At 46.7% G+C, this 27,500-nt stretch overlaps 5 protein-coding genes across 7 annotated transcripts in view; 3 read left to right on the plus strand and 2 right to left on the minus strand.

Annotated features, from left to right (window-relative positions):
• Positions 1-2,298: 2,298 nt before the first annotated feature.
• Positions 2,299-6,303, minus strand: LOC105888566 (ADP-ribosylation factor 4-like). The gene is made up of 6 exons (XM_012814304.3): positions 6,093-6,303; positions 4,919-4,999; positions 3,970-4,079; positions 3,765-3,836; positions 3,249-3,374; positions 2,299-3,045 (listed from the first exon to the last, which is right to left on the minus strand). The coding sequence occupies exons 1-6, from the start codon at positions 6,157-6,159 to the stop codon at positions 2,959-2,961; spliced, it is 543 nt and encodes a 180-aa protein (XP_012669758.1). The 5' UTR covers positions 6,160-6,303; the 3' UTR covers positions 2,299-2,958.
• A 372-nt stretch (positions 6,304-6,675) lies between these two features.
• Positions 6,676-12,134, plus strand: gcc1 (GRIP and coiled-coil domain containing 1). Its single transcript, XM_031582738.1, is given in 5 exon segments — positions 6,676-6,777; positions 7,431-8,278; positions 8,497-8,871; positions 9,662-10,426; positions 10,429-12,134. Coding segments are annotated over 4 exon segments (2,577 nt in total). The 5' UTR covers positions 6,676-6,777; positions 7,431-7,474; the 3' UTR covers positions 11,062-12,134.
• Positions 12,135-12,257: 123 nt separating this feature from the next.
• On the plus strand, positions 12,258-19,606 carry LOC105888558 (IKBKB interacting protein). Of its 2 annotated transcripts, none has more exons than XM_042710043.1 (3): positions 12,258-13,110; positions 13,248-13,365; positions 18,585-19,606. In XM_042710043.1, exons 1-3 carry the CDS (start codon positions 12,887-12,889, stop codon positions 19,410-19,412), a joined length of 1,170 nt encoding a protein of 389 aa, XP_042565977.1. In that variant the 5' UTR covers positions 12,258-12,886; the 3' UTR covers positions 19,413-19,606. The 2 variants fall into 2 exon arrangements, with proteins under 2 accessions (XP_042565977.1, XP_031438462.1); XM_031582602.2 differs by lacking the exon at positions 18,585-19,606 and adding an exon at positions 14,174-15,691.
• Positions 19,607-20,894: 1,288 nt separating this feature from the next.
• On the minus strand, positions 20,895-24,436 carry ckap4 (cytoskeleton associated protein 4). Of its 2 annotated transcripts, XM_031582683.1 has the most exons (3): positions 23,799-24,436; positions 21,407-22,537; positions 20,895-21,334 (listed from the first exon to the last, which is right to left on the minus strand). In XM_031582683.1, the coding sequence occupies exons 1-3, from the start codon at positions 24,135-24,137 to the stop codon at positions 21,284-21,286; spliced, it is 1,521 nt and encodes a 506-aa protein (XP_031438543.1). In that variant the 5' UTR covers positions 24,138-24,436; the 3' UTR covers positions 20,895-21,283. The 2 variants fall into 2 exon arrangements, with proteins under 2 accessions (XP_031438543.1, XP_012669752.2); XM_012814298.3 differs by having other exon boundaries at positions 20,895-22,537; positions 23,799-24,434.
• A 943-nt stretch (positions 24,437-25,379) lies between these two features.
• terfa (telomeric repeat binding factor a) overlaps positions 25,380-27,500 on the plus strand; it is an 8,413-nt gene continuing 6,292 nt past the window's right edge. The window contains exons 1-4 of the mRNA XM_012814291.3: positions 25,380-25,725; positions 26,505-26,600; positions 26,763-26,896; positions 27,277-27,369. Of these exons, the coding sequence (XP_012669745.2) occupies positions 25,581-25,725; positions 26,505-26,600; positions 26,763-26,896; positions 27,277-27,369 (468 nt within the window). The 5' untranslated portion in view covers positions 25,380-25,580. The remainder of the gene's footprint in view (positions 25,726-26,504; positions 26,601-26,762; positions 26,897-27,276; positions 27,370-27,500) is intronic.

Genomic DNA, 27,500 nt, shown 5'->3' on the forward strand with positions numbered 1-27,500 from the left:
AGGCTCAGGGCGGTGCATGCCCAGCTGAGTGCTGCGTGTGCGGACCTGAACGAGCCCGCCGCGGCCCCCTCCACCACCCCTACACCCACCCCCACCCCCAAGAAGAAACGTCCCATGAAAGCTGACACAGCTAACTGCCCCAAACAACAGGTCTGCCAAAGTCACACTCACGCTCGCAAACACACACACACACACTCACGCTCGCAAACACACACACTTGGACACTTGGACATATATATATGCGCTCCTGTTTACACACATCATAACACACAGATGCACATACACTCACAGAGACACTCAAATACACACATATTCACTCACAACATACACTCAGCATGTTACACACTCACAACATACACTCAGCATGTTACACACTCACAACATTCAGCATGTTACACACTCACAACATTCAGCATGTTACACACTCACAACATTCAGTCAGTGTGTTACACACTCACAACATTCAGCATGTTACACACTCACAACATTCAGCATGTTACACACTCACAACACACATCATGTTACACACTAACAACATACACACACTCTCACACATACACATACACATTTCAAACTTATTCACACTTACTCACAGAAATGTTATACTCATAGAAGCACACCCATACATATCATCACTACATCAGTGCCACATTGAAATAGCACGGTTGGCCACTGTGGGGTCTTATCCTGTTTCCTGTGTGTGTGTGTGTGTGTGTGTGTGTGTGTGTGTGTGTGTGTGTGTGTGTGTGTGTGACTGTGTACGTCAGATGCTGCTGGAGAAGACCAGACTCTGCTGTACTGAGATCAGGAGACTGCTCCATCCCCAGTCAAAGTCTGGAAGGCTCTCTGCTGTAGGGGTCAGGGGTCATATAGGGTCTTCACCCATGGCTGAGGTAAGGAAGGCTGGCTGCTGTAGCAGGGGTCATGTGGGGGTCATATGGGGTCTCCCCCGGGGTCACGGTGTCGGGGTCAAAGTCAGTGGCACGCACCAGCACCAGTGTTTTTACACTGACAGTGCAATCAATGGTTAACGCACACAATAAGACTCTCGCACACAATAACTGATTCAAAGTTTAGGAGCTCAAATATCAACACCCTCTCATCAGAATTGATTGCGGACTCCACCTTTAATATCCAGTTTAAAGTTTAAACATACAAAAACAACGTTGCACTAAGTCTGCCAAATATATTTGTGTGTGTGTGTGTGGAATTTAAAGAATACTACACAGATATAAAGTGAATATGGAAACTGTACTATATCATGGTGTGTGTATATGTGTGTGTATGTGTGTCTGTGTGTGTGTGTATTTGTGTGTGTGTGTGTGTGTGTGTATGTGTGTGTGTGTGTGTATATGTATGTGTGTGTGTGTGTGTGTCTGTGTCTGTGTGTATTTGTGTGTGTGTGTGTGTGTGTGTGTGTGTGCCAGGTGCCATTTGAGGTGAGTCTACAGACCCTCCGTGAGCTGGAGCTCTGCTTCAACCCCGTCCAGGGGGCCGCTCTGGCCAACAAGGCGCTGGTCAAGTGGCTCCTGTCCCTACTGGCCCCTGCGGAGGGGATCTAGGGGCCCCCTCAGCCCACACACAGGTGCTCTCCGCTGAACCCCCACACCCGTAACACACTCGGTGGTGCTGGGGGCCCAAAGGGCTTAGGCTGAGCGAGGAGGGGAGTCCCACAGCAGCGTGGTTCAGTTGTCTGTTAATGTCTATGCAATAAAGATGAATGATTTGACATGACTGTGTTCAGTTGTCTGTTAATGTCTATGCAATAAAGATGAATGATTTTAGATGACTGTGTTCCAGGCGTCTGGGTGTGTCTCAATGGCGCGGTCAGCACTGCGTGTGGGATGACGGTGAAGTTGGCGTGAATGTAGTTTTGGGGTTTTGCAATACCTTAAGTGCAGCGTCCACACCCCACTGCTAATGTGGCTCTCCGACACTCATGCCAAGTCAAACAGGAAGTACCCTGCCCTGATGATGCAACCGGGAACTGGAAAGATTTAGAATTTGTGAAATAAATCTTCCAGTCAAATCAAAACAAAAGAATACCTAGGCTGAGGAACTGCGGAACCCATTTCACTAGTAGCGTGCCCTTAGAATTGTGCAAGACTGGTTCACTTCCTGTTTCTTCTTACATCACTATGTAGTCCCTGCGCTGACATTACGTAGAAGTAACTCTACTAGAAGAGAAGCGTGCTCTTATAATGACCAGCTCTTCATAGTCGTCGGTATGTACCATGAAAAGTAACATCAGAAATCTGCTTTCAACTTAGACAAAAATAACCACAGGTACCAAACAAATTGAATTTGAGAAAAAAAAAAGGTTTGTCTTTATTGCATCATAATGGCCTCGCACGTACACGATGAGAAGGCCCTTCACATACTTCAGGAAGAGAACTGGCCCTCCTGTGCTGCCGTATTCTGGAATTCTGGAGTCAATTCACTTCCACCCCCCCCCCCCCCCAACTTTCCCTTTTGGGTTTACGTCACAATCACAAACTGTCCCATGGTTCGCCTCAGTGGTTGATTTGCTGTTTTGTAATATAGTCGTAGAAACATGCAAGTTAAAAACATCTTGTTGTACGGCTGACGGGTGTCGGGTGGGCGTGGAAAGGAACAGGAATGTAGTTCTAGGAAACATCGGCAAAAAGGGGTTGACAATGACAGGGGCAATAAAAGGAGGTAGAACAAACAGGACAAAAAAAAAATGAAAAACAAACAAACAAAAAAGAAAAGTTTCAGAACAGGAACTGATTGCAAAACGTCCATAAACTTCAAGTTCTACCAGACAGACACACTGATATTTTTTTTAAAGTTATCTCCGGGTCAGACTCTTCTCCTCCTCCTACTCCTCCTCTTCCTCCTCTTCATCCTCCTGCTCCCATGATCGCATCCCTCGCTCCTGCTCCTCTGGTCGCTTTCGTTCGCTCTGGTCCCGCTCTGGTCCCTCGCTCTCCCTCTCTAGCGCTTCGACAGCTCGTTGGATAACCAGTCCAGGCCCTCATACAGTCCGGTGCCCTGGGTGGCGCAGGTAGCCTGCACGTGCCACTGCAGCAGGACAGGGAAGAGAAGAGAGAAACAACACCTCAACATCCAGGTTCTACACACGCAAAAGCATATCTGAGATTTTGACCTCTGAAGCTGACATGTTTTCACTCTGAGTATTTGTGTGTGTGTGCATGTGTGTGTGTAAGTGCGTGTGTGTGTGTATGTGTGTGTGTAAGTGTGTGCGTGTGTGTTCATTCACTCACAGTTCTGCTCCGCAGGCTCTGTAGGCCCAGTTTGTCTGTGAGGTCGCTCACTGCCATGGCGTTGGGCAGGTCCTGTTTGTTTGCAAACACCAGCAGCACGGCCTCCCTCAGCTCATCCTCCTGGAGCTGCAGCACCAATGGGAGAGAGAGGGGATTGGAGCGCACACATGGACATAGCAGGGGAGACATGCATGAGTGTGTGTGTGTGTGTGTGTGTGTGTGTCCAAATAGTATGCCCGTAATCATTCACACCTTACCTATACCAACTCCATTTTAGTTTATTCTACAATTGGCTACTATCAAGTGAAAATATGACGTCACTGACTAAAGAGAAAAGCCAGGGAGAGAGAGACAGAGAGACAGACAGACAGAGGGAGAGAGAGAGAGACAGACAGACTGACAAAGAGAGAGAGAGAGAGAGAGACAGACAAAGAGAGAGCGAGAGAGAGACAGGCAGGCAGACAGACAGTCAGACAGACAACCAGACAAAGAGAGAGAGAGTGAGAAGACGCATACCATTTTTGCCAGCTCTTCCGCTGATTCTGCTACTCGCTCCCGGTCGTTGCTGTCCACTACAAAGATAAGGCCCTGCGGAGACCAGGAGCTCATCAAACTCAAAACAAAAGCAGAAATGCTGAACACTTCATTCAAGTAGTGGACTGCAAAAAGGTCAAAGGTCACCCATTGCACGCCCCTGAGGTCAAAGGTCAAAGTGTCATACCTGTGTGTTCTGGAAGTAGTGCCTCCATAGGGGGCGGATCTTGTCCTGGCCGCCGACGTCCCATACGGTGAAACAGATGTTCTTGTACTCCACCGTCTCCACATTGAACCCTGACGGAGAAACAACGATGGTGTTAAACACTCACATTTACAGTCAGGTTAACAGCCACCCTACCTAACCCTACACCCCATGGGAAGAAATGAAAATGGATGTGTGGACAGACAGACAGACAGACAGGCATCAGACAGACAGCCATAGTGGCCCCCTAGATTCTGAAACAGGCTTTGAATTAGCTTGTGTTGGATCTGCAATCACTGCCTTGACTTTGCTACACTATCTGATATATGTTTACATTTATATTATTTTACTTTTATTATGCTTACTTTTATATTTCAATGCTTGTCCTGTACCACAACCATTATTGATCCAGTTCAAACCCATAATGTGTCTGTTACATAAGGGAAAGGTAAGGTTTAAATACCTACATTTATTTATCCATTAGGTTTAATCCAAAACGATTTACAAGTGAGGTAATAACAAATCGAAACTACAGTAAGTTAGGAGAGCCTAAAAGGAAGGTAACATTCAAACATACATTTATAAAAACACAAAGCCGGGTGACAGTGACCCAATTCCATCATTTAATCTGTGAGTAGATCTTGTTTGGGGGGAGCCCCTTGAGCTCTGTTTTGACTGGGCCCTGTCAGATCCTATCAGGCACTCCCTCACAGCAGAGCCGCCCTGCACGCCACGCCACGCCACGCCACGCCACGCCAGCCTAAACAAACCCCTCAACCTGCACATCAGTGACCCTTAATGCTCTAGTGTGATCATTGGTGCATTACAGGGAAGGACGTTTAATGTACCCGAACATACAAGGATGGATGAAGTTTGTATTTTTGTATGGATGAAGTTATTTTTTGTTGTTTTTTTTAAAGGTGATTCTTACCAATAGTTGGAATAGTGGTTACTATCTCTCCCAGCTTCAGTTTGTAAAGGATTGTGGTCTTCCCGGCAGCATCCAAACCAACTGAAAGGGAACAAGGAGTCAGAATGTCAGGTGATACCAGATGAATGGATAATTGTTTATTATTATATTATAATTATTTACAGGCATGTAGAACATGAGACAATGACAACTAAAATTGCTATTCGTTAAAAAGTGAATCAAATGGTAAATGAAAGCGCTTGTAGACCTTAATCCCTGACAGTTCTGGAAACACACCGAGACATATAGCTCGAATGTTTGTTGGAGTAGAGTACGTCATGTGATACATTAACATGTCAACGATTACAGGCAGCCTCCACGTGTATCTGTGCTTGCTACGCCCCTAGGACACCTGACAATGAAAACCATGTTATCTGGGTCCGTTCGTATCTGCTACTCTACACACCAACGATAACCAGGAGTAAAATCAGCTGACGTACAGACTGTTGGGAGACTTTCTGCCAGCGTGTTCAACTGGCTGTCGTTACACAAAAGTTCTCAATCTGTATTTAAAATTTCAGTCCACTGCTACACTCGCGATTACTTGGTTTTAATATACATTACATGTGGGGGAAAATATTGTTAATATGACACATTTGAGGGAGGACACTGAAAACAAGAGACACAACCAGACTGGAAAAACTGGCACGTACCTAGCCAACATTAGCCATTACATTTATTAACCAGACAAGAGAAGTGATGAAACATTGTCTTACAAAATGTAGGACCACATTTGTCCATGGTATGGCCCTGACGATACAAGTTACGTTGGATGAGATTCATTTCTGTATTGACTTATAACTAGGTACTGATTATGGTGACGACAACTGGCTATTACAACTCAACTAGCTGGCCAAAGATCTCGCTGTCCATCGACAGCTAACATTAACGGTAACAGTGCTGACAATGTTGCAATGCCAGATACTCGACAACGGTGTTCACTTAACGTACACGTTATCAAATGAAATCACAAACCAACGTTACAACAAATTAGTTACTAAACCTAGCTGGAGAAATACATGTATCAGATTGTTAATAACGACCCAAAACATCAAAGCTTCTTAAGAGACGTCCCCTCCCACTGACTATAGCAGGATGCTAGGACGGCTATCATAGCCTACTGGATTATACTCACCCATAAGTATTCTCATCTGTTTTTTACCGAAGAGCTTTGAAAAGAGCGTCGAAATAGTGAGCCCCATTTTCACTTAGAGACCCACTCCGGAAAAGCAAAAAAATATAAAGCAGCAACCTCAAAAAACGACCGACTTTTCCCGATGGCCTGTAATCTGTTTATTGTAACCACACCGACTGGGTGCAGCTTCTTTTGCTGTCATATGCCACGTCCAGGCCAACGCGGAAGAAATGACGTCATCACTTCGTTCTTTTAAATTAACTATTTAGTGAACACTTGATGCTTGGCCACTACTTTGGACGTTGATGGATGACTCACATGAAGTTATCTATACTGTATGCTTTATATGCTTGTATTTCCACGATGTAATATTCAATATCATCATTCATTCTTTCAAGCGCAAATACCGCTAGAGTTATCCAATGTTATCTACCAAATATCAGCCCTGTTGTTTCAAAATGATGATACCTATTTAGGAGTATAGTTTGTGTTGTTTTGACATATATATTGTACAGTTTTGAAAATGTAACGATAGTGTACGCAATGGGGTAAGTTACTAACAAAATTGATGGGACCTCACCAACATGGCCTCCTGCAAAGGACGCATGTACCAAGATAACTAGTGTGACGCTCCAAAACAGTGTTCAGCAGGAAAAAGGAAGACTGTGGTGGACACGTATCGGAGGTATTCTCCACATATTTCTTACATATGTACCACGAAATCGCTTGCTGAATCAAGTATAGCATTGTTAGAAGGTTGATATATCACATACAATGCCTTATTTTGGTTCTTGAGCTCGACGATATCTTATTTTCGTCCATCGTTGTCAGGAACTTGTGTTTGCTATCATTTAGCTTGGCAGCTAAGTAACTTGAAAGACATACAGTTAGCTGTTACTTCAAACCAGCTAGTTGAACAGTGTGGTAGATGCACTTTTCTATTCCTTCAGGTTGTATGTTGGTATAGGTACTAAGGTCTCTTATTAAGGTCTGTCATGTTAACAGAATACAACGCTGTGTAATAGAGAGCGTATTCCAGTTTTAGTCTTTGAAAACTCTGTTCTAGCTAAACTAGCGTATGTGTCGCTTCTCTCAGATCACGGTAACATTAGTTTTTTCATTTGATCACTGCTGTTGCTGCTGGTTTTGTAAAAAAAAAAAAAAAAAAAGAATCGTTTACAATACTGGAAGTCCAATGACGTCTGTCATTGACAACAATGATCGGTCGTTGTCTAAATGCTCATAGGGTAGCCCTATGTATGTCTTAAGCGCTGATTCAGCTTAATTGAATTGAATATTGATATCGTGAAACTGGCCATTATGTTCTTAATTTGACAGCTTGAGGATGAATCCTACATGAGAGTACTAGAACCAAACAAGACATGGAGAAGTTCGGCATGGCTTTTGGGGGTGGCCCCAGCAAAAAGGAGCTATTGGACACCATAGAAGGGCAGAAGAAACAGCTGGGCCAGTATCAAACCCGCTTTAAGGATGTTGTCCGGGCCTACAAGGGTCTCCTCAAGGAAAAGGAGGCTCTGGAAGCTAGCCTGAAGGTCCTAACAGTGTCCCAGGAAGTAGACCTGGGCCACTGCAGTGACGACCCATCCTTACCCGGCGGGGTCACCAACGCTTCACCCTTGACCTCTGACCTCGGGGACGACCGCTCCTCTCTGCACAGTGAGGACAGTCTGGACACGGCGGCGTCCGTGGACACGGCAGCCAGCGGCAGCACCAAGGGGGACCCGCTGGAGGAGGAGCAGCGGCAACGGTCCGCTTCTGTAGGAGATGTCACCAGCCTGGGGGTCCCCACAGCCTCCAGCCAGACCCAGTGTTCGGAGGAGGCCAGCGGGTCGGAGAGTGGTGTCAGCACCAGTAGCAGCGGGGGGCTGGAACAGCAGCAGCCGCCGCAGCAGCCAACGCCGCCGCAGCCAACGCCGCCGCCACCACAACCACAGGCACCGCTCACCACGTCCAGCGCTTCTTCAGAAGTAGACCGGCGCATTCTGCAGCTAAAGGCCCAGCTGAACACGCTGACCAGCTCGCTGACCACGGTCTCCCAGGAGAAGTCCCGCATGGAGGCCTCGTTCCAGGCGGACAAGCGCAAGATGAAGCACGACATGGAGGAGCTGCAGAAGACGCTGGAGGACACCCAGAGACACCAGGAGGCAGAGATGAGAGCTCTGCAGGTACGGATGGGGAGCTTGTTTGATAGCCAGTTTATATTCATTTTTTGTAGTTTTAGGTAAAGGAAATGGCATTGTTGTTGTGCAGGATCATAAGGGGTTGAAAAGTTTTGAGAATGATACGCTGAATACGAATATAACAATATGAATATGAACAAGAATCAGAATTTTCGAATCAGAATGTTGTGTGTTCCATGTTCCGCCTTCCTCCGGTTCCACAGGATCAGCTGGCGGAGACCAAGGCCCGCGTGATCACGGGGCAGCACGAGCGGGAGCAGGAGCAGGGCGACCACGCGCACATGCTCCGCGAGCTCCAGAAGCTCCTGCAGGAGGAGCGCGGCCTGCGGCAGGACGCCGAGCTCAAGCTGGAGGACTCCCGCGAGACCCTGATGGAGACCATGCAGGTCGCGGACCGGGGGCTGGACTACGAGCTGCGTCTGAAGGAGGCCCTCCAGGAGCGAGAGGAGATGAGGAGGAGCCTCCAGGCAGCGGAGGCTGAGAGGAGCAAGCCCGACCCCCTGGTGGAGGAGCTTCAGAGGGAGGTCACCCAGCTCAAGGTCCACTTCCAACAGCAGCTCCAGCATGAGATTCGAAAGGTGAGTCAGAGCTTCAGAACATCTCAGACACACAGTACAGAGTGAAGAAGGTGATAAGATCCAGCACTTAGGTACCCTACAAATATTTTATCGTCAGCATTGTGCAATGAAACACAAATATTTCACAGATACCCAAACGAAATGGGAAGCATTGAATACATTTAGATTAAAATCATTTTTGGAAAGAACTGAACTACTTCTTTACAAAATGTTGTTTTGGTTTAGAAATATTATACAGACTAGGGCTGAACGATTTGGGAAAATAATCTAATTGCGTTTTTTTTCCCCCAATATTGCGATTGCGATTTAATATGCAATTTTTTTATTTTATCCTAATTTTCTTCCCAAGAAATCGTAATGAATGATTTAAATATGACCAACACAATATTAGATACATTGAGTGTAAAATATTATTTCCCACATTTTATATTTTTATTTAACTGCTCATTACAGAATCAAAAACAACAAATTGGTGGCTTTACCACTGGTCATTTAAGTAATTTAAAGAAAGTCATTGTAAGAATAAACACAAGGCATGCACTTTTTAAACACTGTGTGCACATTTATTTTTTATTTATTTATTTTTTACCACGTTTTTAATGGTTGCGGTTAGAAAATCGCGTTCTATCATATCACGATTAAATCGCAAATGCAATTAATCGTTCAGTCCTAAGCCAGACGCATATTTATTTGGCCCAGTAGTAATGCAAAACATTCCCATGCATCAGCACAGGCTATTGAATGTACGGCAAGTGACTTGTATTGTTTATTTCCTGCTTCCTGTTTCCAGGCCACCCAAGCCGACGAGCGTCTGCAAGACCAGGCCCGTCTGGAGGAAGGCCGCGTGGCGAGCCTGGAGGAGCGCGTCTCGGAGCTGTCGGAGCTGCTGGGCGCCTGCGAGCGCACCCGCCAGAAGGACCAGCAGACGGCCCAGAGGCTGCGGGAGCGCGTGCTGCAGCTGGACACGGAGAACAAGACGCTGGCCATCGCTGCCACCTCCTCCTCCTCCTCCAGCCGCACCGGCGTCGGGTGCGACATCATCCACACCCTCAACCTGGACGAGGCCAACCTGGACATCAGCATGCTGAAGGACAAGATGGAGGTGATGAAGAAGCTCCTCAAGAGAGCCACGCAGAGGAACATGCAAGGGATGGTGATCGAGAAGCTTGGAGAACAGGAGTCGGGAGAGGAGGAGGAGGTGGTGGGCAGGACAAAGGTGGAGGAGTCCGACGTGGAGAGGAGGTCAGCGCTGTTCTACCAGCAGGAGCTGAAGCAGGTGAAGGAGGAGTTCGAGCGCTACAAGGTGCGAGCGCAGGTGGTGCTCAAGAACAAGAACGCCAAAGATGGCAGCCAGGCCAAGGAGCTGGAGGACGCGCGCGACCAGCTGGCCGAGCTCAAGGAGAAGTACATCAACCTGCGCATCCACAGCGACGAGGCGGAGGCGCGTCACCGCGGCGTGCTGGAGGAGCGCCACCAGGGGGCGCTGGCCACGCAGCAGGGCCACAAGCAGGAGCTGGACAGGCAGGAGGCGCAGCACCGGGAGAACTTCCTGCGGCCTGGAGGAGGAAGCTGCACAAGCAGCGCGACCGCACCATGGCGCTGCTCGCCGAGAAGGACCAGGAGCTGGAGCGTCTGCGGAGCGCCGCCGCGGCCAACGTGTTCGGCTTCACGAGTCACCACCGCGGCGGCGGAGGCGGAGGGACGTCCGAGACCGGAGCGGGGTCGCAGGGGGACGACCTGGAGTTCGACAGCCAAGCGCAGGAGGAGAGCGACTTCATCGCCCAGGCCCTGAGGCTGGCGGGGCCCAACGAGCCGACCCTGCTGCTGTACGCCGAGCAGCTGGCCAGGAAGGAGGTGGAGAACGGCGCCCTCCGCAGGCAGAAGCGGCGCCTGGAGGAGGACGTCCACCAGCTGCAGGGCAAGCTGATCGCCAACGGCGAGCGGCACGACGAGGAGGCGGCGGACCTCCGGGCCGAGCTCGACAAGCGCATCCGGGACCAGGGCCGCGATGGCGCCAACCTGGAGTACCTGAAGAACATCATCTACAAGTACCTGACCCTCCAGGACATTAGGGGGCGCCAGCAGACCCTGACGGCCATCCTCACCATCCTGCACTTCAGCCCTCAGGAGAAGCAGGCGGTCATCAAGCAGCAGGCCCAGGGTTGGTGGGGGGCGGCAGGGAAGAGGTAACAGGAGTGTGAGGACATTTTGGATTCTGGTGAAGGACTACAGACTAAGCTATAACTTATTTTCATCGAAACAACTGGGGTTCCTTTTGGATTGATCAACCCAACACCTATTATTGTATAACTGTGTGATTTTGTGGACTTGCTTATCACAGACACCCATTTTCTGTCTGTTTCTATCGCTGTTAAACATGTCATGCATTCATATACACTTATCTGCTTGGAGTTCACCTGTGTTTACTAACTCATCCATATGTGCTGAGCATTGGACCATATCTTCATATCTTTACTGCTACTGTTTGTCACTACTTTGCCTTTTTTACCTGTCAGCTTTTGAAGTCAGCTGTACTTTTCATCTGTAGAGAATACTACAGTGCCTGTGTGAAGCTGCTCTTTAAGGCTGTGTGTGAGGACAATTTGTGCAATAACAACCAGCGGACCTTTTAGCACAGCTTTGTATTGCACGTTTTCATACTATACTATATACTGTGCTGTACTGTGTATCGTAGTGCAGAATAGTCAACCATTAAATGGGTGGCAAGTTGTTGAAAATATGCAATACTACCCTACCACCTTCACCAAATGACTTAAGACCTCAGTGTATATATTTTGAACGTCACCTGGCCTTTACATGCGGAAGTGCATAACATAGTTACTTCTAGTACACTTTTACTTTATATAGGCTGAGGGTGAGTCCAAGGCATTTGGTCTATAACTGAACAGACGGTCCAACCTAAATTCATTAGATGTCATTCGATGACAAGGGGTTCTTAAGCAAACGGTGCACAAAACTGTCTGGTTTCATGGAAGTCAGCATGTAAGGACAACAGAAACATCATCAATGCAAAAAGCCACTCTTCCTTTTCTCGCTGTGTTCTGTTTGTGATGTCATAGCTTCTCTCTTGTACATAGGTGTACTATAAGCACCGTGTGGGAAATTAATGAAGAGTTAACTGTGCTCAACACTGTCAACCTCTAAAGTAGTCTTTTATAAAGAATTAATTAGACTGGCTATATTGATACTAAGTGTATATTTTGACTCCTCTACAACATAAAATAAACTGTATTTTCCACCTTTTTGGTCTGTGGGTTGAGTTATGTGAACAGTTCATTGTCCATGTAGGCCTGTAGTTAAGATCCTGTGACGCCTAAACAATATTACCTGTACAGTATGTAAAAACTATAGAATGTCTTTTCATATCAGTTACGAGGTGATTTTAAAGTATTATGCTGCGAAGTCTGCCTTGTATGTAGCCTACAGAAGAACGTAACCAACTGATTTCGCTAGAGGCACTGAGGACTCGTGAGAGCATGTTCCAACAGCGGCCGGAGGGTGGCACTGTTGTCACATTCATCCAGAACCGTCGACCTATGTTTCTTATGCAGATGCAGACGCAATTTCCCGTTTTTAAAAGCCTTTATTTGTTGAGTAGTGTTGGTAGATGTGTACAGTATTATTCAATCTTTTATATTTGAAAACGGATTCTGACGTTTACATTAGTGTATCTGCATGATAATTAATATTATAAAAAAACCTTTGTTGAAAGTTTTCTGTCTGCTACGTGGCTGGCACGTAAGTGCTTCCCAAGATCCCTTGAATAGGGAGGGGATTGTTTGGAGACGGACGGAAGGCTAGTTTTTTGGCCAACCTAGCGGCAATAATGATTTCATTGTAAAGTTTTAAGTACTTTTAAGTTTTAATGAACTGAATGCAGTTTCCCTGAAATGTTATTGTAGTTCTCCGATCTAGTCTTTTACGAAGTCGCACACAAATTAATTTGAGTCGGTAAGAAGGCTTAGCCATTATACAAATCTGGAGCGGTTCAAAAATGCCGAGCAATGAATTGAAGCAAAGGAAAAAGAATATATCCCAGAAACAAAACGACGATTCTAGCGATGGAGCGAAACAGAATGGCGAGCCTGAGACGAAGAAAAGCGAAGCATCCGAGCAGAAATCTTCGGCTCAGAAGAAAAGTCTCTGTTCTGATGAGATGAGGAGGGTTCTGTGTCTTCTGTTTTGTCTGTGTCTCTGTGTCTGCGCTTCGCTTGCGTGGTGAGTACAATTGCGGCCGTTCTTACGCACTCTTCGAAGCCACATATCAATCAGCAGTCGTCTCCGTAACTTTCTATTTCATTTCTATTTAAAATCGTTCTTCATGTTATGAACTAATACAGTGTTGTTGTACACAGTATGATCTGGGAACAGAATAAACGGTTTGCCGAAGTTGAGGAGAAGTACAGTCTTCTGCACGGGAGAACAGCAACGTATGCAGAGCTGGAACAGAGAGTTGAAACAGTGTCTGAAAAGGTGGGTGTGACTTAAACATCATTACATTCAGACAGATCTTAGAATAATGCAGACAGAGAACCCTAGGACGTCAAATATGTTAAAGGGCGAAGCCATGTTTGTTATAGGTGTGTGTGAAGAAGGTGAGGGCCATGCTGGCAGTATCGGAGTGGGAATTTCTGTACAGCTTTTGTAGCTAGTTTCATGTCAACACTTTCAATCCAAACTGATTGTATTGTATTGTAAATATGGTGTTGTATAGCTTGAATGATTGACACACAGCACTGAAAGGGCTTGAAGTTTGTCAGCAGTGGCACACTCAAAGAATACATTGTTTTTGATGCAGGGCAAGTACACACACACACAGCACACACACACACACACACACACACACACACACACACACACACACACACACACACACACAGACACACACATACACACACATACAGCAGAGCAGAGCAAAGTCAAAGTCAAAGTAGCTTTATTGTCAATTTCTTTACATACAAAGGAATCGGACGTTTCCCACTCTCCCACGGTGAAACATATAAAAGTGCACAGGCACAACAGATAAGACAAGACATTTCCTAATACTAAGTAAACATAAAGATTTACTTACAGTGGTTATAAATACCATATATATAAATACTATATATATATAAATACTATAAATACTTAATAGAGTTTTAAACGTAATACAAGTATGTTTAAAAGTCTGTCTAATGTTGGAGAAGCATACACACACACAGCTCAGAGAAACACCCTGTCTAATGTTGGAGAAACATACACACAGCTCAGAGAAACACCCTGTCTTGTGTTGTGGGTGCAGCTTGACGCCTCCAAGAACCACCTGGAGGGGGCGCTCTCCTCCATCTCCACGGCGACCAGGCTGGCGAGCAATGTCGCCTCCCTCCGCTCCATCGTCACAGCGATGCAGGAGGACGAAGAGGACAATGACATCACTTCCTCAAGCAGCATCCAGGAAGTCAACGTCCGCTTCCTGAACGTGACGGAGGCGTGGCAGTCGGGCCTGGCCGGCGTGACGACCGACCTGGCGTCGCTGAGGGAGGAGTCGCGCGCCTCGCACGTCCGCGCCACGGGCAACGTCAACGCGGCGGAGCGGCGCCTGCGGGCCCTCGCCGAGCGTCTGGAGGAGCTGGAGGACAGTACGCGGCGGAACGCGCGCGCCTTCGACCGCACGGAGGAGCAGGACGTGCAGCAGGCCCAGCGGCAGCTCGACTGGAACACGGGCCGCGTCAGCGAGCTCGACGAGAAGCTGGCCCGGCTCGTCAGGACCGATCGGGACCTCGCGGAGCGGCTGGACGAGCACGTGCCGCGGGCCCAGCAGTGCCAGGAGCACCTCCCCGCCGTGGAGGAGGCCGTGCGCTCCATCCTCAAGCTGGCCACGGCCTCCGTCTCCATGGAGAGGCGCGTGGAGGAGCTGGGCCTGCTGGTGCTGGGGCTGGAGGACAGCATGCTGAAGAGCCTCACGCAGACGCTGGAGATCCGCCAGGAGCTCAACGCCCTGAGGAGCGGGAGGAGGGAACACTCGGCCGGGAGTGAGATCGACGCCATGCTGGAGACTCTCATGGAGATGGAGATGGAGAGCAAGAGAGCGGGAGAGGAGGAGGAGGTGGTGGAGGAAGAGGAGGTGGAGGGGGTAGAGAATTGGAAGGAGGTGGATGAAGGTACTGTGGTTGAGGGGATGCCCCTAGAAGAACCTGAATACAAAGACAATTGGGAAGAGACATTGGCCGAGACATTGGCAGTGCCCGAAGAGACATTGGCAGTGCCCGAAGAGACATTGGCAGTGCCCGAAGAGGTTTTGGAATCCTTTATGACTGTGGAGACACAACTTCAGGGCACGGAGGAGGAACATCCAGAGTCTCAGCCCAATGATGTCAATGTGTGATGTCATCATACTGCGCCTGCCATGGTCTAAACTGTACGTAACTCCTCCTTCTTTAGTAACCTGCTGTCTATGCTGCCAGTGGAATAAACAGTGTTAGAATATATGGTCTGGTGTTTTGTATGATGTTTTCTGAATACAGTTTTAATCTATACTGTATCTCTATCTGTCAGTCAGTACTGAACATGGTCCTTATGGGTCATAGAAGTATTCCTTATCATATCAATGCTGCAAGAACTGCACTGTGTCCTCATGTTTTCACGCCTAATGAAGGGAAATATTATTTTCTACACGTTACTGTTCGGTCTTGTTCCCGGGTGTGTTGCCATGCCTTAACATTTGAAAAGGTAATGTTTCTGCGTTGTACTGGATAGTCCCATTCATGTGTCTGAAATGATACAGATTGTCACTGAATGTTTTTGAATAAAATGAAAAAAAAGACCACATTGTAAACTTTTTGTTTATTTCTTCAATATTCTCCGGTTAAATTCTCCAGAAGTGAATTCCATAATATTTGAACTACATGTCTACATCTGCATGACATGACATCACACCCCTTGTAATCTTCTACTTCACTGAGGATGTACTCACTTGTGTTTACATCAGATCAGATCAGATTAGATTAGATTAGATTAGATTAGATTAGATGTGTTTACATCACATATACTGTAGATATTCTACAGCCTAAAGGACTTCAACAAGGCGCATTCATTGGAGCCTAGAAGGACTGGATGTGAAGGGACTGGGGGCATTCCAAGAATGTGACAAACCTTTTTTTAATTAAGTCAGAGTAAGTGGTAAACCTCCTAATAGAAGAGCCCTATAGTTTAGTTTTGCTGGGGGAATGAAGCCATAATGCTCTTCTATTAGAATAGATGGTTTACTAGCTACTTGCTCTGTTTGTCACTAAACCAGGTTCTAAGAATCCCCCCCCCCTGGCGAAACAATTAATTCCGAGCCAACTGTTTTGTCTACAATAGAACAGTGCTCTCATACTCCGTTGCCACTGTGGTTACCGCCCGCTCGCAATCTCTTTCATACTCGGAGAGACTAAGAGGACACTCTGGCCTAACGTATGACCTGCTCTAACAGCACTGCAGAATGGATCTTTGCATTCTGTGTTCAGCGTTTAGCGTCTTTGCATCAATCAGCACATCGATTCTCCTCACCCTTGTGTGCAACTGTCACGAGGTGTTGCAGAACAGAGCGTGGTACTCTTGGCCTCTTATATAATGATGTTACAGCTGATCAACATCGGACAGACCTGTAGACAGTGGGGTGAAGGACATACAGTACAGTGTAAAAGTTTTAGGCATTTTTCTAATCCCAGTTGATTTCTATCGTATGCATTAGTGTGTCAATAACAAGTATCATATTTAGATTGTAAAACATTCTTGAAATGGAGTGAAATTGATTTAGGCATTTTTGGTTTGCTGCACTTTGTATGTTGCTAATTGTTATGTAAAAACTATTCATGTAATTTGAAAGCATCCACTCTTTACAGCATTGTTTCAAACATGCCTAAAAATTTTGCACAGTACTGTACCTGTGGACAGTGGGGTGAAGTACATACATACCTGTACACAGTGGGGTGAAGGACACACATACCTGTAGACAGTGGGGTGAAGGACATACATACCTGTACACAGTGGGGTGAAGGACATACATACCTGTAGACATACATACCTGTAGACAGTGGGGTGAAGGACATACATACCTGTAGGTAGTGGGGTGAAGGACATACATACCTGTAGACAGTGGGGTGAAGGACATACATACCTGTAGGTAGTGGGGTGAAGGACATACATACCTGTAGACAGTGGGGTGAAGGACATACATACCTGTAGACAGTGGGGTGAAGGACATACATACCTGTAGACAGTGGGGTGAAGGACATACATACCTGTAGACATACATACCTGTAGACAGTGGGGTGAAGGACATACATACCTGTAGACATACATACCTGTAGACAGTGGGGTGAAGGACATACATACCTGTAGGCAGTGGGGTGAAGGACATACATACCTGTAGGCAGTGGGGTGGGGTGAAGGACATACCTGTAGACAGTGGGGTGAAGGACGTACCTGTAGAGTAGACAGTGGGGTGAAGGACATACATACCTGTAGACAGTGGTGTCAAGTCAAATGTTTCAAACATGCCTAATATTTTTGCACAGTACTGTACCTGTGGACAGCGGTGTGAAGGACATACATACCTGTAGGCAGTGGGGTGAAGTCAAATGTAGGCTGATGTTAAAGCAGCGCAATGCAACAATATCTGCTTTTTGAGGTAGGTTTTTGAGGTATGTTTCTGAGGTATGTTTTTGAGGTATGTTTTTGTAGGCAACTGCTTTTTGTATCATCTTCAAATTCATTTTTTTATGGTATGCGGGTCATGTGAAGGACGGATATACAAACCAGCCTTCCAGGATATGCATTTCTATGTAGTTCTGTGTAGTTCTATGCAGTTCTTTTACATTTAGTTATTTAGCAGACGCTTTCAGAGCTGCCAACTCTCACGGTTTCGCCGTAAGACACACGCTTTTGCATGTTTTCACATGCACTCACGCCACACATCCAATTTCTCACGGCAAAAAAAAAAATCTGATTTTGGGCCGAGACCCGACACACCGACACACACACGGTGATTAGCGCCCTCTCCTGGCAGACCTGGGATATGATAGATCTCGGTTCTAATCAGAGAAGCTAGTGAATCTTTATCTGAGGCCATCAATTGTTATCCTGGCAATTTATGATAGATGTCGAATGATGCAGAGAATACAACGAGTAACAGTGACACACTGAACTGAATTTAACACACACACACACACACACACACACACACACAAACGTTCCATTCTTATCTGTAAGAACACAGGGATAGGATATACTCAGAGACAGTCATCAGTCAGACAGATATCATAAGAACATAGTTCCACAGGAGAACAAATCCATTCAGGGATTCTTCTACTAAACCTCAATTCTGAATATAAGGACATTTTGGACTATGAGTGTAAAATCATGAGCATTCATTCTGATTCGCACTCCTTCAAGAATGCACCTCTAACCATCATTCTGTTGATAACTCTTCATGGTTAAATTATGCAATTTTCAGCCTTTCAGTGTCATAAATTATGGCTGCCAAGTCAGAGTGTAGCATCAGTAATTGTAATTGTGTGTGTGTGTGTGTGTGTGTGTGTGTGTATGTTTATCTGTATACCCTTGCCCTTCCCGAATGTGTGTGTGTGTGTGTGTATTTTTGTGTATTTATCTGTATGCACTTTCCCTTCATCTGTCTGTGTGTGTGTGTGTTCTGCTTCCGTCCACAGTGTGATAATCTTCTAGCTCTGCTGAGGACACTGGAGAATGAGGCTCCTCTTTCCCAGGTGTCGGGTCTGGAGCAGGAGCTCTCCCAGCTGACGGCCTGGTCGTCGGGGGCGACCGAGAGACGGCAGCAGGCCCAGGAGAAGGTCCTGGCTCTGGCCCGGGCCGTGGAGAGAATCGAGCAGCACACCTCCAGCATCACGCGCGACATGAACGCCAAGGTGGCCGCGGTGCGCACCGACATCCGGCGCATGGGCGGCCTGGAGTCGGACGTGGAGTCGCTGCTGGCGCGCACGGGCGAGCTGGAGGACAAGGCGTCCGAGGTGGAGAGGACCATGATCAAACGCATGGGCGAGCTCCTGGTGGGCAGCATCGACCGCGTGACCAGCCTAAAGAGCGCCACCGAGAGGAACGCCCAGCGCCTGGAGCAGATGCGCAAGCAAACGCCTGAGCTGCTGGCCGCTGACAGACGGCTCTCTGAGCGAATCCTGGCCCTGGAGAGCGGCCGGGCCCGCCTCATGAGGACGGTGACGTTCGCGGGCGACCTGAAGCCCAAAGTGTTCACCATCCAGAGGGACTTTACCGCCCTGGAGCCCCGGCTCGACGACCTGACGCTGAGGATAGGACAGCTTGCCGAGCACGTGATGAAGAGCGAGAAAGACCTCGGGGAGCTATCAGAAAGCCTGGCGAGCCTCAGTGTAGCTCAGGGAGGAGTAACAGAGTTACTGGTAGAACAGGTTGTGGCAATGACCTCTGACCCCAACAACCAGCCCACGCACACCAGCAATCTCACTGAGCCAGTTGATGTCAGTCTCCCATCCGGAGAGCAGTGAACACCTGGCTCTCTCTGCGATGCGTTTGTTGGAATGTAGCGTGCTGTATCCTCAGGTCTTTCATTAAGGGTGTCCATGCTGAAAGGTGTAATTACTGATGAATTAACGTGTAATTAAATGTGAAATTTCTCTGGTATTTCTTGAGTGTTTTGTCCACTTAGGTAATGGAATAAAGTTTTAGAGACAAAGTGAAACAGCATTTGTGGTGTATTTCTGTCTTCGTAGTTTCACTATGATTCTTAAAATACGAATATGTATTAGTCATAAAAGGTACAGTATGTAGAATTTAGGGTGATCCAGGGTGATAGCAGAAATGGAATAAAGTATTCATGATTATGTTTTCATTAATGTATAATCACCTGTAACTATGAATGGTTGGGTTTTCGTTAGCTTAGAATGAGCCCCTCATATCTACATAGGGAGCGGAGCGAGCGAGGAAGTCCTCGTCTTCGGGGTCCGCCATGCAGCTCCGAGATGTTTCTACAGTGGCCCAGAAAGGACAAACCAAAACACTGGCACTAGAGAGGGCCTTTCACTTTTTTATGACACCTGATGACCACCGTAGCTTCTTATACACGCATGGAAAGGGAGAAGTATTCAGTTGGTTGCAATCTGCAGTCTCACCACTAGATGCCACTAAATCCTACATACTGTACCTTTAAGTTGGAGTTTATATTGATGAAATAACATTTGCAGTTGTGTACAGTTTTGCCCATATACTAATTTATTGGTTCTCAAAACAGAACAGAACTCAACACAGAACTCATTGAACTTTGATGGGAGATTGGGGAATGGATGCCTGTTTTCAGGTCAGCATTTTATGTGTGCCACCTTTAAGCCTTGTAAGAATACTTTTAGAACGTGCAGATCTGGTAGACCAGTTCAACCGCTTTTACTTCCCTGTGTGTTCCTTGTATGTTCTAGACGATGTTTGCCCTACATGCCTGACTGAGCCTTTCTGGTTGAGACCAGGAGCTCTTCAGCTGATCTCAACAGGGACAGGAAATGGAGTCAATGGGTACACATGCGGCACACCCTCACAGCCAATCACAAACCTCTTATGTACAGGCATGCGACCTCGTGGACCAATGAAAAGCTGCCGATCATTTGCTGTGTCACTCAGTGGTGTAGATTACAGAGCAGATGAGAGGGATGCCTAAAATGCCTGAGTGACAGCTGAGATGAGAGATGCCACCAAGCACAGGTCTTCGTCAAACTCTTTCACACAGCATTGTGAGCTTTGGGGGAGGGCGGGGGGAGTTCCTCACATTTTTAACACAGTACTGAGACTCATTTTTAAGTTTGTGTATCCAGTGTCATTTAAGATTAAACAAATCTGGTGTTGACCATCTTGCAGTATATTTTCAAACCATTATAAATGTACTGTTATAATTATTACAATTATAAATAAGTAAACTCGTTCGAGAGTTTTTGCTTTTTAAAATACTTATTTAAAAACAATATGTTGTCGGAACACATTCATTTAGAACAGTAGTTTCCAAACTTTTATTGAAAAATAAAAAAACAACCACTACAATCAGATTTCAAAGAGTTGCATAGAGCCTTCGTGTTAAGGCCCTTCATAAAAACAAGAGAAAAAAAATACAGTGCAGGTTGAAGTGTTTTAGATTCACAGAACAGCAGTCCACAAAGACTTTATCTTTCCATTCATTTAAATTGATTCATGTTTCTAGATGCTTAATACCTCTCCTCCTCCACACACACACACACACACACACACACACACACACACACACACTCACGCACACACACTGACACAGCATCTTCTACTCCATAGCCTCCCCAAAGATATCTATTTCCGCACCCTTGCCCGTAGCATATCATGCTACATTTCCACTTCTGTCCACTTGTTAGGCTTTGGGTTTTTTCACCACCTTGCTTGCTGTTGCAGCCTTGATCTCCTTCAGTTCGCTCTTCAGCTCAGCAATGGCCTTAGTCTTGGCCTGCAGGTCGCCCACGGCTCCTCTGATGACCTTCAGTTCGCTCTTCAGCTCAGCAATGGCCTCAGTCTTGGCCCGCAGGTCGCCCACGGCTCCTCTGAGCTCCTTCAGGTCTCCCACAGCCTTGCTGATGGTCCCAGCATCCCCGAGAGCGTCCACCCTTTGCTCCACGGCCTCCAGCTGCGGGCCCAAGGAGGAGAGGTCTCCCTGGGCACTCTTCACAGAGGCCATGCTGCTCTGGAGCTCCCCCAGGCTGGTCTTCAGCCCCTCCAGATCCTCCTTCAGGGCTTCCTGGGCCTTCTCCACAGCCTTGCCCTGGGCGGCTAGCGTGCTTTCGTGGGAGTCGTACTTGGACAGTAGAGCCTCCAGGCGGCCATCTTGCTCCCCGCTGGTGGTTGCCAGTGACTCTGTGCTCCCCTCCACACTCTCCAGTCGGGCCTCCAGGTTGTCGCCTTGCTTCTGTCCCTTGGCAATTTCCTCCCGCAGTTCTGTCTCCAGGCTCTGGAGGGCCTCACTGGCCTGCTCCTGCCCGTCCTGCAGGCTCTGGGCCTGGTCGGCCATCGTCTGGACGCTGGCCTCGGTGGCGGTCACCTCCTCCCGGAGGGCGCCGGCTGTGCTCTGCACCAGCGAGCGCACCGACGCGATCTCCTCCGACAGCGACGCCATCTCCTGGTTCCGGCCCTGCAGCTCCTCCCGGACGGAGCCGATCTGCTCGCGGAGCACGCCGGTGTTGCCCTCGGCAACCTGGTTGGCGGTGTGCTGGTCAGCAATGGCGGTGGCCATGGCGGCCAACTCCTGCTTGACGAGCGTGGGGTCCTCGCGGTCCTCCACGCGGGCGCGCAGCTCCTGGAGCTGGGCACGCGCCTCGCCCTGAGCGCCGGTGAACTCGGCCACGCTGTCGGCGATGGAGCGACTCAACTCGGCCAGACGCTCCTCCACGGTGCGCTCCAGCGAGGAGAAGTCACGCTCGCGCGCCTCCTTCACCTCGCGGATGCCCTCCGACAGGTCCAGCAGGATCTCCTTCTGGAGCTTCTGGAGGTCATCTTCCACGCGCTGCGTCTCCTGCTCGCCCTTCTGCACCGCCGAGCCCAGGAGCTGCAGCGAGCTCTGGCCGGCGCTCACGGAACCATCCAGGGACGCCAAAGAACTCTTCAGAGAGTCCACCTGCAGAGAGAGGGAGAAAGAAATGGAAATGGAAATGAGAGAAACAGAGAAATGGAATCCGATGAGAAGAGAGGAGACGGTAGGAGAAACAGAAACTTGAAACAGCATGAAGTGAGAATGGGAGGCGTAAAAGAGAGGTGGGTGACAATTGCCCTCTAAAAGCAAAATCCATTCACTCCCTGACAGCTGTATGCAAAATGTACCAATGGATCTGTGAGGAAGCACACCCCACATCAGAAGTGGAACAGAAGTGGAGTGTTTAAGGGCACTGCTCAGTCAAAGCTCAGCACAGACGACTAAGAAGTGGAACAGAAGTGGAGGGTTTAAGAGCACAGCTCAGTCAAAGCTCAGCACAGACGACTAAGCTAGGAGTCCTGTTTGGAATGCCAGGGTGTCACAGTAGACAATTAGAGAATGCATGAATGACTGTGACTCTATGACTAAGGAAGCCAAAATATGCAATGTACTTTATTAAGGGTCACAATGTTGGTAAATGCAAGTCAATCTAACCACTGGGTTCTCAAAGCTTTATCTGCAGGGACAAAAGCTGCTGCTATATTGCATAAGTGGCAGAGGAAATGCCCCCCCAAAAAATAGTTGATTCACTACATGATGCCCTTTTAGTAGTATCATTGGAGATTTGGCCTTTTTATTATTATCATTCGAGATTTGGTTGTCTGGCTACTCTGCAAAGCATCACTGCCTTGCATTGGGGGACAGTGAAGTAGCCTGTTACATAATTCTACAGTGACGTTGGGACAGCATGAAGTTAGAGAGATCAGAGATATGAAAAAAATAATAAAATAAAATGTTAAAGCTCCAACATCTTTTTTCACCACTTTTCAGCAATGAATGAATGCAGATGAAGTTATGATTGCTGGGCAAGTATGATCAATGTGCATCTATAGTAAATCGTTTCGCAGGCTAAACCGCAAAATGACAATCAATATTAATCACACTGATAATAATAATAATAATCGTAGAATAGTATTACAATTTTCTAAGTCATATTACAAGCACTCATTTCGGTAGTGCCAACTCATCAAGCTTCTCCGAGGGGGAGGGGATGCGCTTCGAAACTGTGGCCATTTCCTTCTTGTAAAAACACTTAAAATGGATCAATCTCATTGGCTTTTAATATCACCTTATTTCCAGTGCATGAAAACAATATTGATTGTCTGATATGTACGAAAGCTAGGGCTATTATTATTACTATTAACATGAATATGAAATACAATTGCTATTGTTCAGACCATCTTACCTGTTGAAGAACAGTGTCCACTTTCTGCGCTAGTTCTGCGTTTTTCTGTAAGGACTCTTCGTGTCTGTTGCTTATCTGGCTGACTTCTTCTAAAACTTGTTGGAGGTAGAAAGAAGCAAAACCAGCACCGGCTACTAGTGCGATGTAACAAAGCGCAGCCAAAAGTTTCATACAAGTTCCCGACCCCGAACTTGATTTAGGGTGAGGGGCTGGAAGGGGCTCTACTTTGATGGCTTTCTGACTTTTCTTCGCCACGTCATCCTGTGGTGGAGGTGGTGGTGGAGCATTTTTCTCGTTGTTGGAGGTCGAATTGTTCTTATTTCTGTGTTTCGCCGTCATGTCTGCTTGTCTCCTGAGTTGGTCGTTTGCTGCGCGGAGGAAAGAGGAGCTCACTTGTATGTTCGTGGATGCTCCCGATATTGTTGCAGTGGAATCGGCGTATCAGTGAGTGTGTCGTGTCCGTTCATGGGAGCGTATGGAGGTATGCAAAAAAGGGGCGTCCCTTTCAAGAATTGTAGTGTATAGCACCATACATTTAGCTTGGATACCCCCTATACATCCTCTTGGTTGCAATACTTTTCAGGAACTGTAAGATTTATTGACCATCAGGAATCCATTTGCACATAACATGCTACATTCCATTATCTTTGCCCGAATAGGGGGGGGGGGGGTATATGTTTATGGCTTCACGTAGGCATCATCATAATTTAATTTGATAAACTTGCCAAAGGGTGTGGGGAATCTGGACATTCTGTGACTGACAGAGGAAGCGGTAGCGTCCCCTCAGGATTTCCAGAAAACATTAGTCTCGAGCCACCAGATTATATCTCAGGTCAGTTAGAATGTTCAGAAAAGTGAACATTCTGAACTGGCTGAAAACGCGTCTCTTGCTCTCAAACTGTAGGCTATTCTACAAATGGTCGTATGAACACTTCTCGCCCTTTGTTCAAACTAAGTCAGACTCTTCTGCAAGTCATGCGAACATTGTGCACGGCGAGCTTCACAGTTCTTTAAATGTCACAGAGTGGAATATATATATTTTTGTTCGCTCCACCCGTTCGACGTGGCAGTGAGTCACACATGTTTTCCTGAACACGACACCCCTTTTCCCCTTAAACAAGGATGACTTTGTTGCCTATAATTGTAATGAAAGTTATTTTTTCTTCTGCAGATTGATTCTATACTAAATTGATGTCAAAGCCTATTTTGCATCCTATTGCCATATCAGTTTGTAAGTAAGTAATAGGCTATTCCATGTTTTCGTATGGAGGGAAAAACTATATAGGTTTATCTGCATATGTAGATATTTATATGCATTCTATGCGTGTTACATAAATGAAGAACATGCATTAGATTACACAAACAGAAAGATGCAGGATAAATTACTTTAAGTGCGAGGGTAGGCCTATGCCAAACTTGGTCAATGGTGGTAACTGACAGTTTAGGTCGAATTTGTTATACAATTCGTCTACAATTCCGATTACAAATAGGTTGCAATGTATCCATCACTTTGTCATAGCTGAACTGCCTAGTCTATGCCTACTAGTGTCACCTGGTGGCGACTACATGCTAAGAATAGAAGACTGGAGACCAGCCGTGGTTTATATATCCTGCTGCCGCAAGTTTGTCTGATGGAGTATCACTTTCCTGCTCGTGGGCGGGTACGTTCGCCAGTCCATACCCAACCGCTGTCACTTGCTGAGCTCGCGTCGAGAGCGGGGCTGAACTCCCGCCACTAACTGAAAGCTCGGAGGGTTAGCTGTTAGCTATCTAATAAACGTGATGGCTTCACATCGAAGGGGCAAAAGGCTGACACACTTTGAGGTTGTCAACAGGTGGTGTTTGGATTTTTATGTGGCAGAGGCCCTCAACGCTTTTCGGGATGATGAATACACACGGTTTACTCATATTAGAGACCATCTTCAAAGTAAGTAACGTTTGTGGAACTTTCGTGTTAGCTAACTATGCTAGCTAGCTACTGAACAAGCTTTTTTGACTAACGTGGCTAACTGGCTAGCATACGTAGTTTGCAGCTAAAACGTTACAGTTGCAATGAAGAAATGATTGGTTTGATGAATGTGAGGTTTATCAACAACATTGTCAAATGTCCTTGTTACTCCCTACTATGGTGTTGTGGGACAATTCATGCGTCAGGTGTGACGTTATCGTGATTTCCCACAACAGTTAAGTGTCCCCATTTCGCAGTGTTTAATAGTAACTTATCCGACAACGTTGAATGTTAACCCAACTTAAGGTTAGTAAGACAGTTTGATTAGCTAGCTAAGTAGCAAGCGTTTCAAGAAGTTTGTGGTATGTTTGAGTGATTTCTCCAGGTGACAGTCACTGTTGTCTACATTGTGTCCGCGTTGAAACAAGCTCATTGTCATATTGGTGGCGTAATGTCTTAACCACCTGAATCTACCACATTCTGTATTTAGCTAAATAGAAATCGATTCTCCGTGTACTCTTCATATAACTTGCTACATCAACGTAGCATAACAATGATCCGCACACCCCGATAGGCTAACCACCGTTATATGTTATTGCCTGCCGACAGCGAGGTGAAATGTACTGTTAGTTCCCAAAGACAATGGCCACTGGCCAGACATTTAACATATAACTATTACCAACATCATATGTTAAAGTATTGCGTCCTCCATGCTCACGGAAGTTACTCTCCTTAACATAATTGTTCTTTTTTTTCAGGTTTGTTGGAGATGCCCATCGAGGCCAACAGTAGTTTACCGATGAAGTTACTAGTCATGCAGTTTCTTTCTCGAATATATGACGGTGACAAACTTGGTAAGAGATGTTCATGAAGGCATTAGCGTTGAGAGTGAGCTGTTTTGGGACGTTTGTAAACAGCGTGTATTATTGTCAGTGGTATCATTCATCGTTACTTATAATATTGCAGTGTAAAATTGTGTATGTCTATTATATGTTCTGCTATGTCCTCATCTTCAGGGACAAAGTTTGAGGAGTCTGAGGATTCTGTTACTCCGCTCGAGTCGGCCATGACGGTGTTGGAGAACATCTGTGCTGAGCTGGAGGTGCCACAGTCAGATTTGGAGAGGTTCCACACGTCACTTAGAGAGATGGTGAGGTCACACACACACTCAAACAATCAATAACTATACATACTCACAGACACAGACACGCACGCTCACACACGCACGCTCACACACGCACGCTCACACACACACACACACACACACACACACACAAACATAACCTCACAAACACACCCTCATACCTTCTAGCTAGTGCATGACACCAAAGCACACACTCACACCTGTTAGCTAGGGCATGACCCAAAATTGTAGGTAAATTAAGGGTCACATAAAATTAGATAGCTGTCTCATGCTATGGATTGTGCCAAGCATTTATTTTGTTATTGTGGTAAAGCTGTTGTTGAGTGTTTGCATGTTCTAGATGCTACATTTCTTTCCCTGTTGGTTCAAATTGTTTTATTTTGCAGGTTGTTATTGTTTGCATAAAAAGTAAAGAATTCAAAAAAGCCAAGGAGATGCTACAGAAACACTTCCCTACAAGGAAAACACCAATTGGCAAGGTGAGTTCAGTGACTACTTAGAACATACAATATGCCAGGTGCAACCATTATCAAGGTCATGAGGTCGTCTCCCAGGCAACGGACACACAGATAAATACCTCAGGTAGTCATATTTGTGCTTTTCAGTCAGT

Source organism: Clupea harengus, chromosome 16 (genome assembly GCF_900700415.2).
Source record: "Clupea harengus chromosome 16, Ch_v2.0.2, whole genome shotgun sequence".
Lineage (NCBI taxonomy): Eukaryota > Metazoa > Chordata > Actinopteri > Clupeiformes > Clupeidae > Clupea > Clupea harengus.

Excerpts from the sequence above, each read along its gene's own strand:
- LOC105888566 (XM_012814304.3), bottom strand. The coding sequence starts at position 6,159 with ATGGGGCTCACTATTTCGACGCTCTTTTCAAAGCTCTTCGGTAAAAAA. Across the intron at positions 5,000-6,092 it reads ACAGATGAGAATACTTATGG|TTGGTTTGGATGCTGCCGGG; the intron begins GTGAGTATAATC and ends GTTCCCTTTCAG. Across the intron at positions 3,837-3,969 it reads ACTACTTCCAGAACACACAG|GGCCTTATCTTTGTAGTGGA; the intron begins GTATGACACTTT and ends TGGTCTCCGCAG.
- LOC105888558 (XM_031582602.2), top strand. The coding sequence starts at position 12,887 with ATGCCGAGCAATGAATTGAAGCAAAGGAAAAAGAATATATCCCAGAAA. Across the intron at positions 13,111-13,247 it reads GTCTGCGCTTCGCTTGCGTG|TATGATCTGGGAACAGAATA; the intron begins GTGAGTACAATT and ends TGTTGTACACAG. Across the intron at positions 13,366-14,173 it reads TTGAAACAGTGTCTGAAAAG|CTTGACGCCTCCAAGAACCA; the intron begins GTGGGTGTGACT and ends TTGTGGGTGCAG.
- ckap4 (XM_012814298.3), bottom strand. The coding sequence starts at position 24,137 with ATGACGGCGAAACACAGAAATAAGAACAATTCGACCTCCAACAACGAG. Across the intron at positions 22,538-23,798 it reads TGGACACTGTTCTTCAACAG|GTGGACTCTCTGAAGAGTTC; the intron begins GTAAGATGGTCT and ends CTCTCTCTGCAG.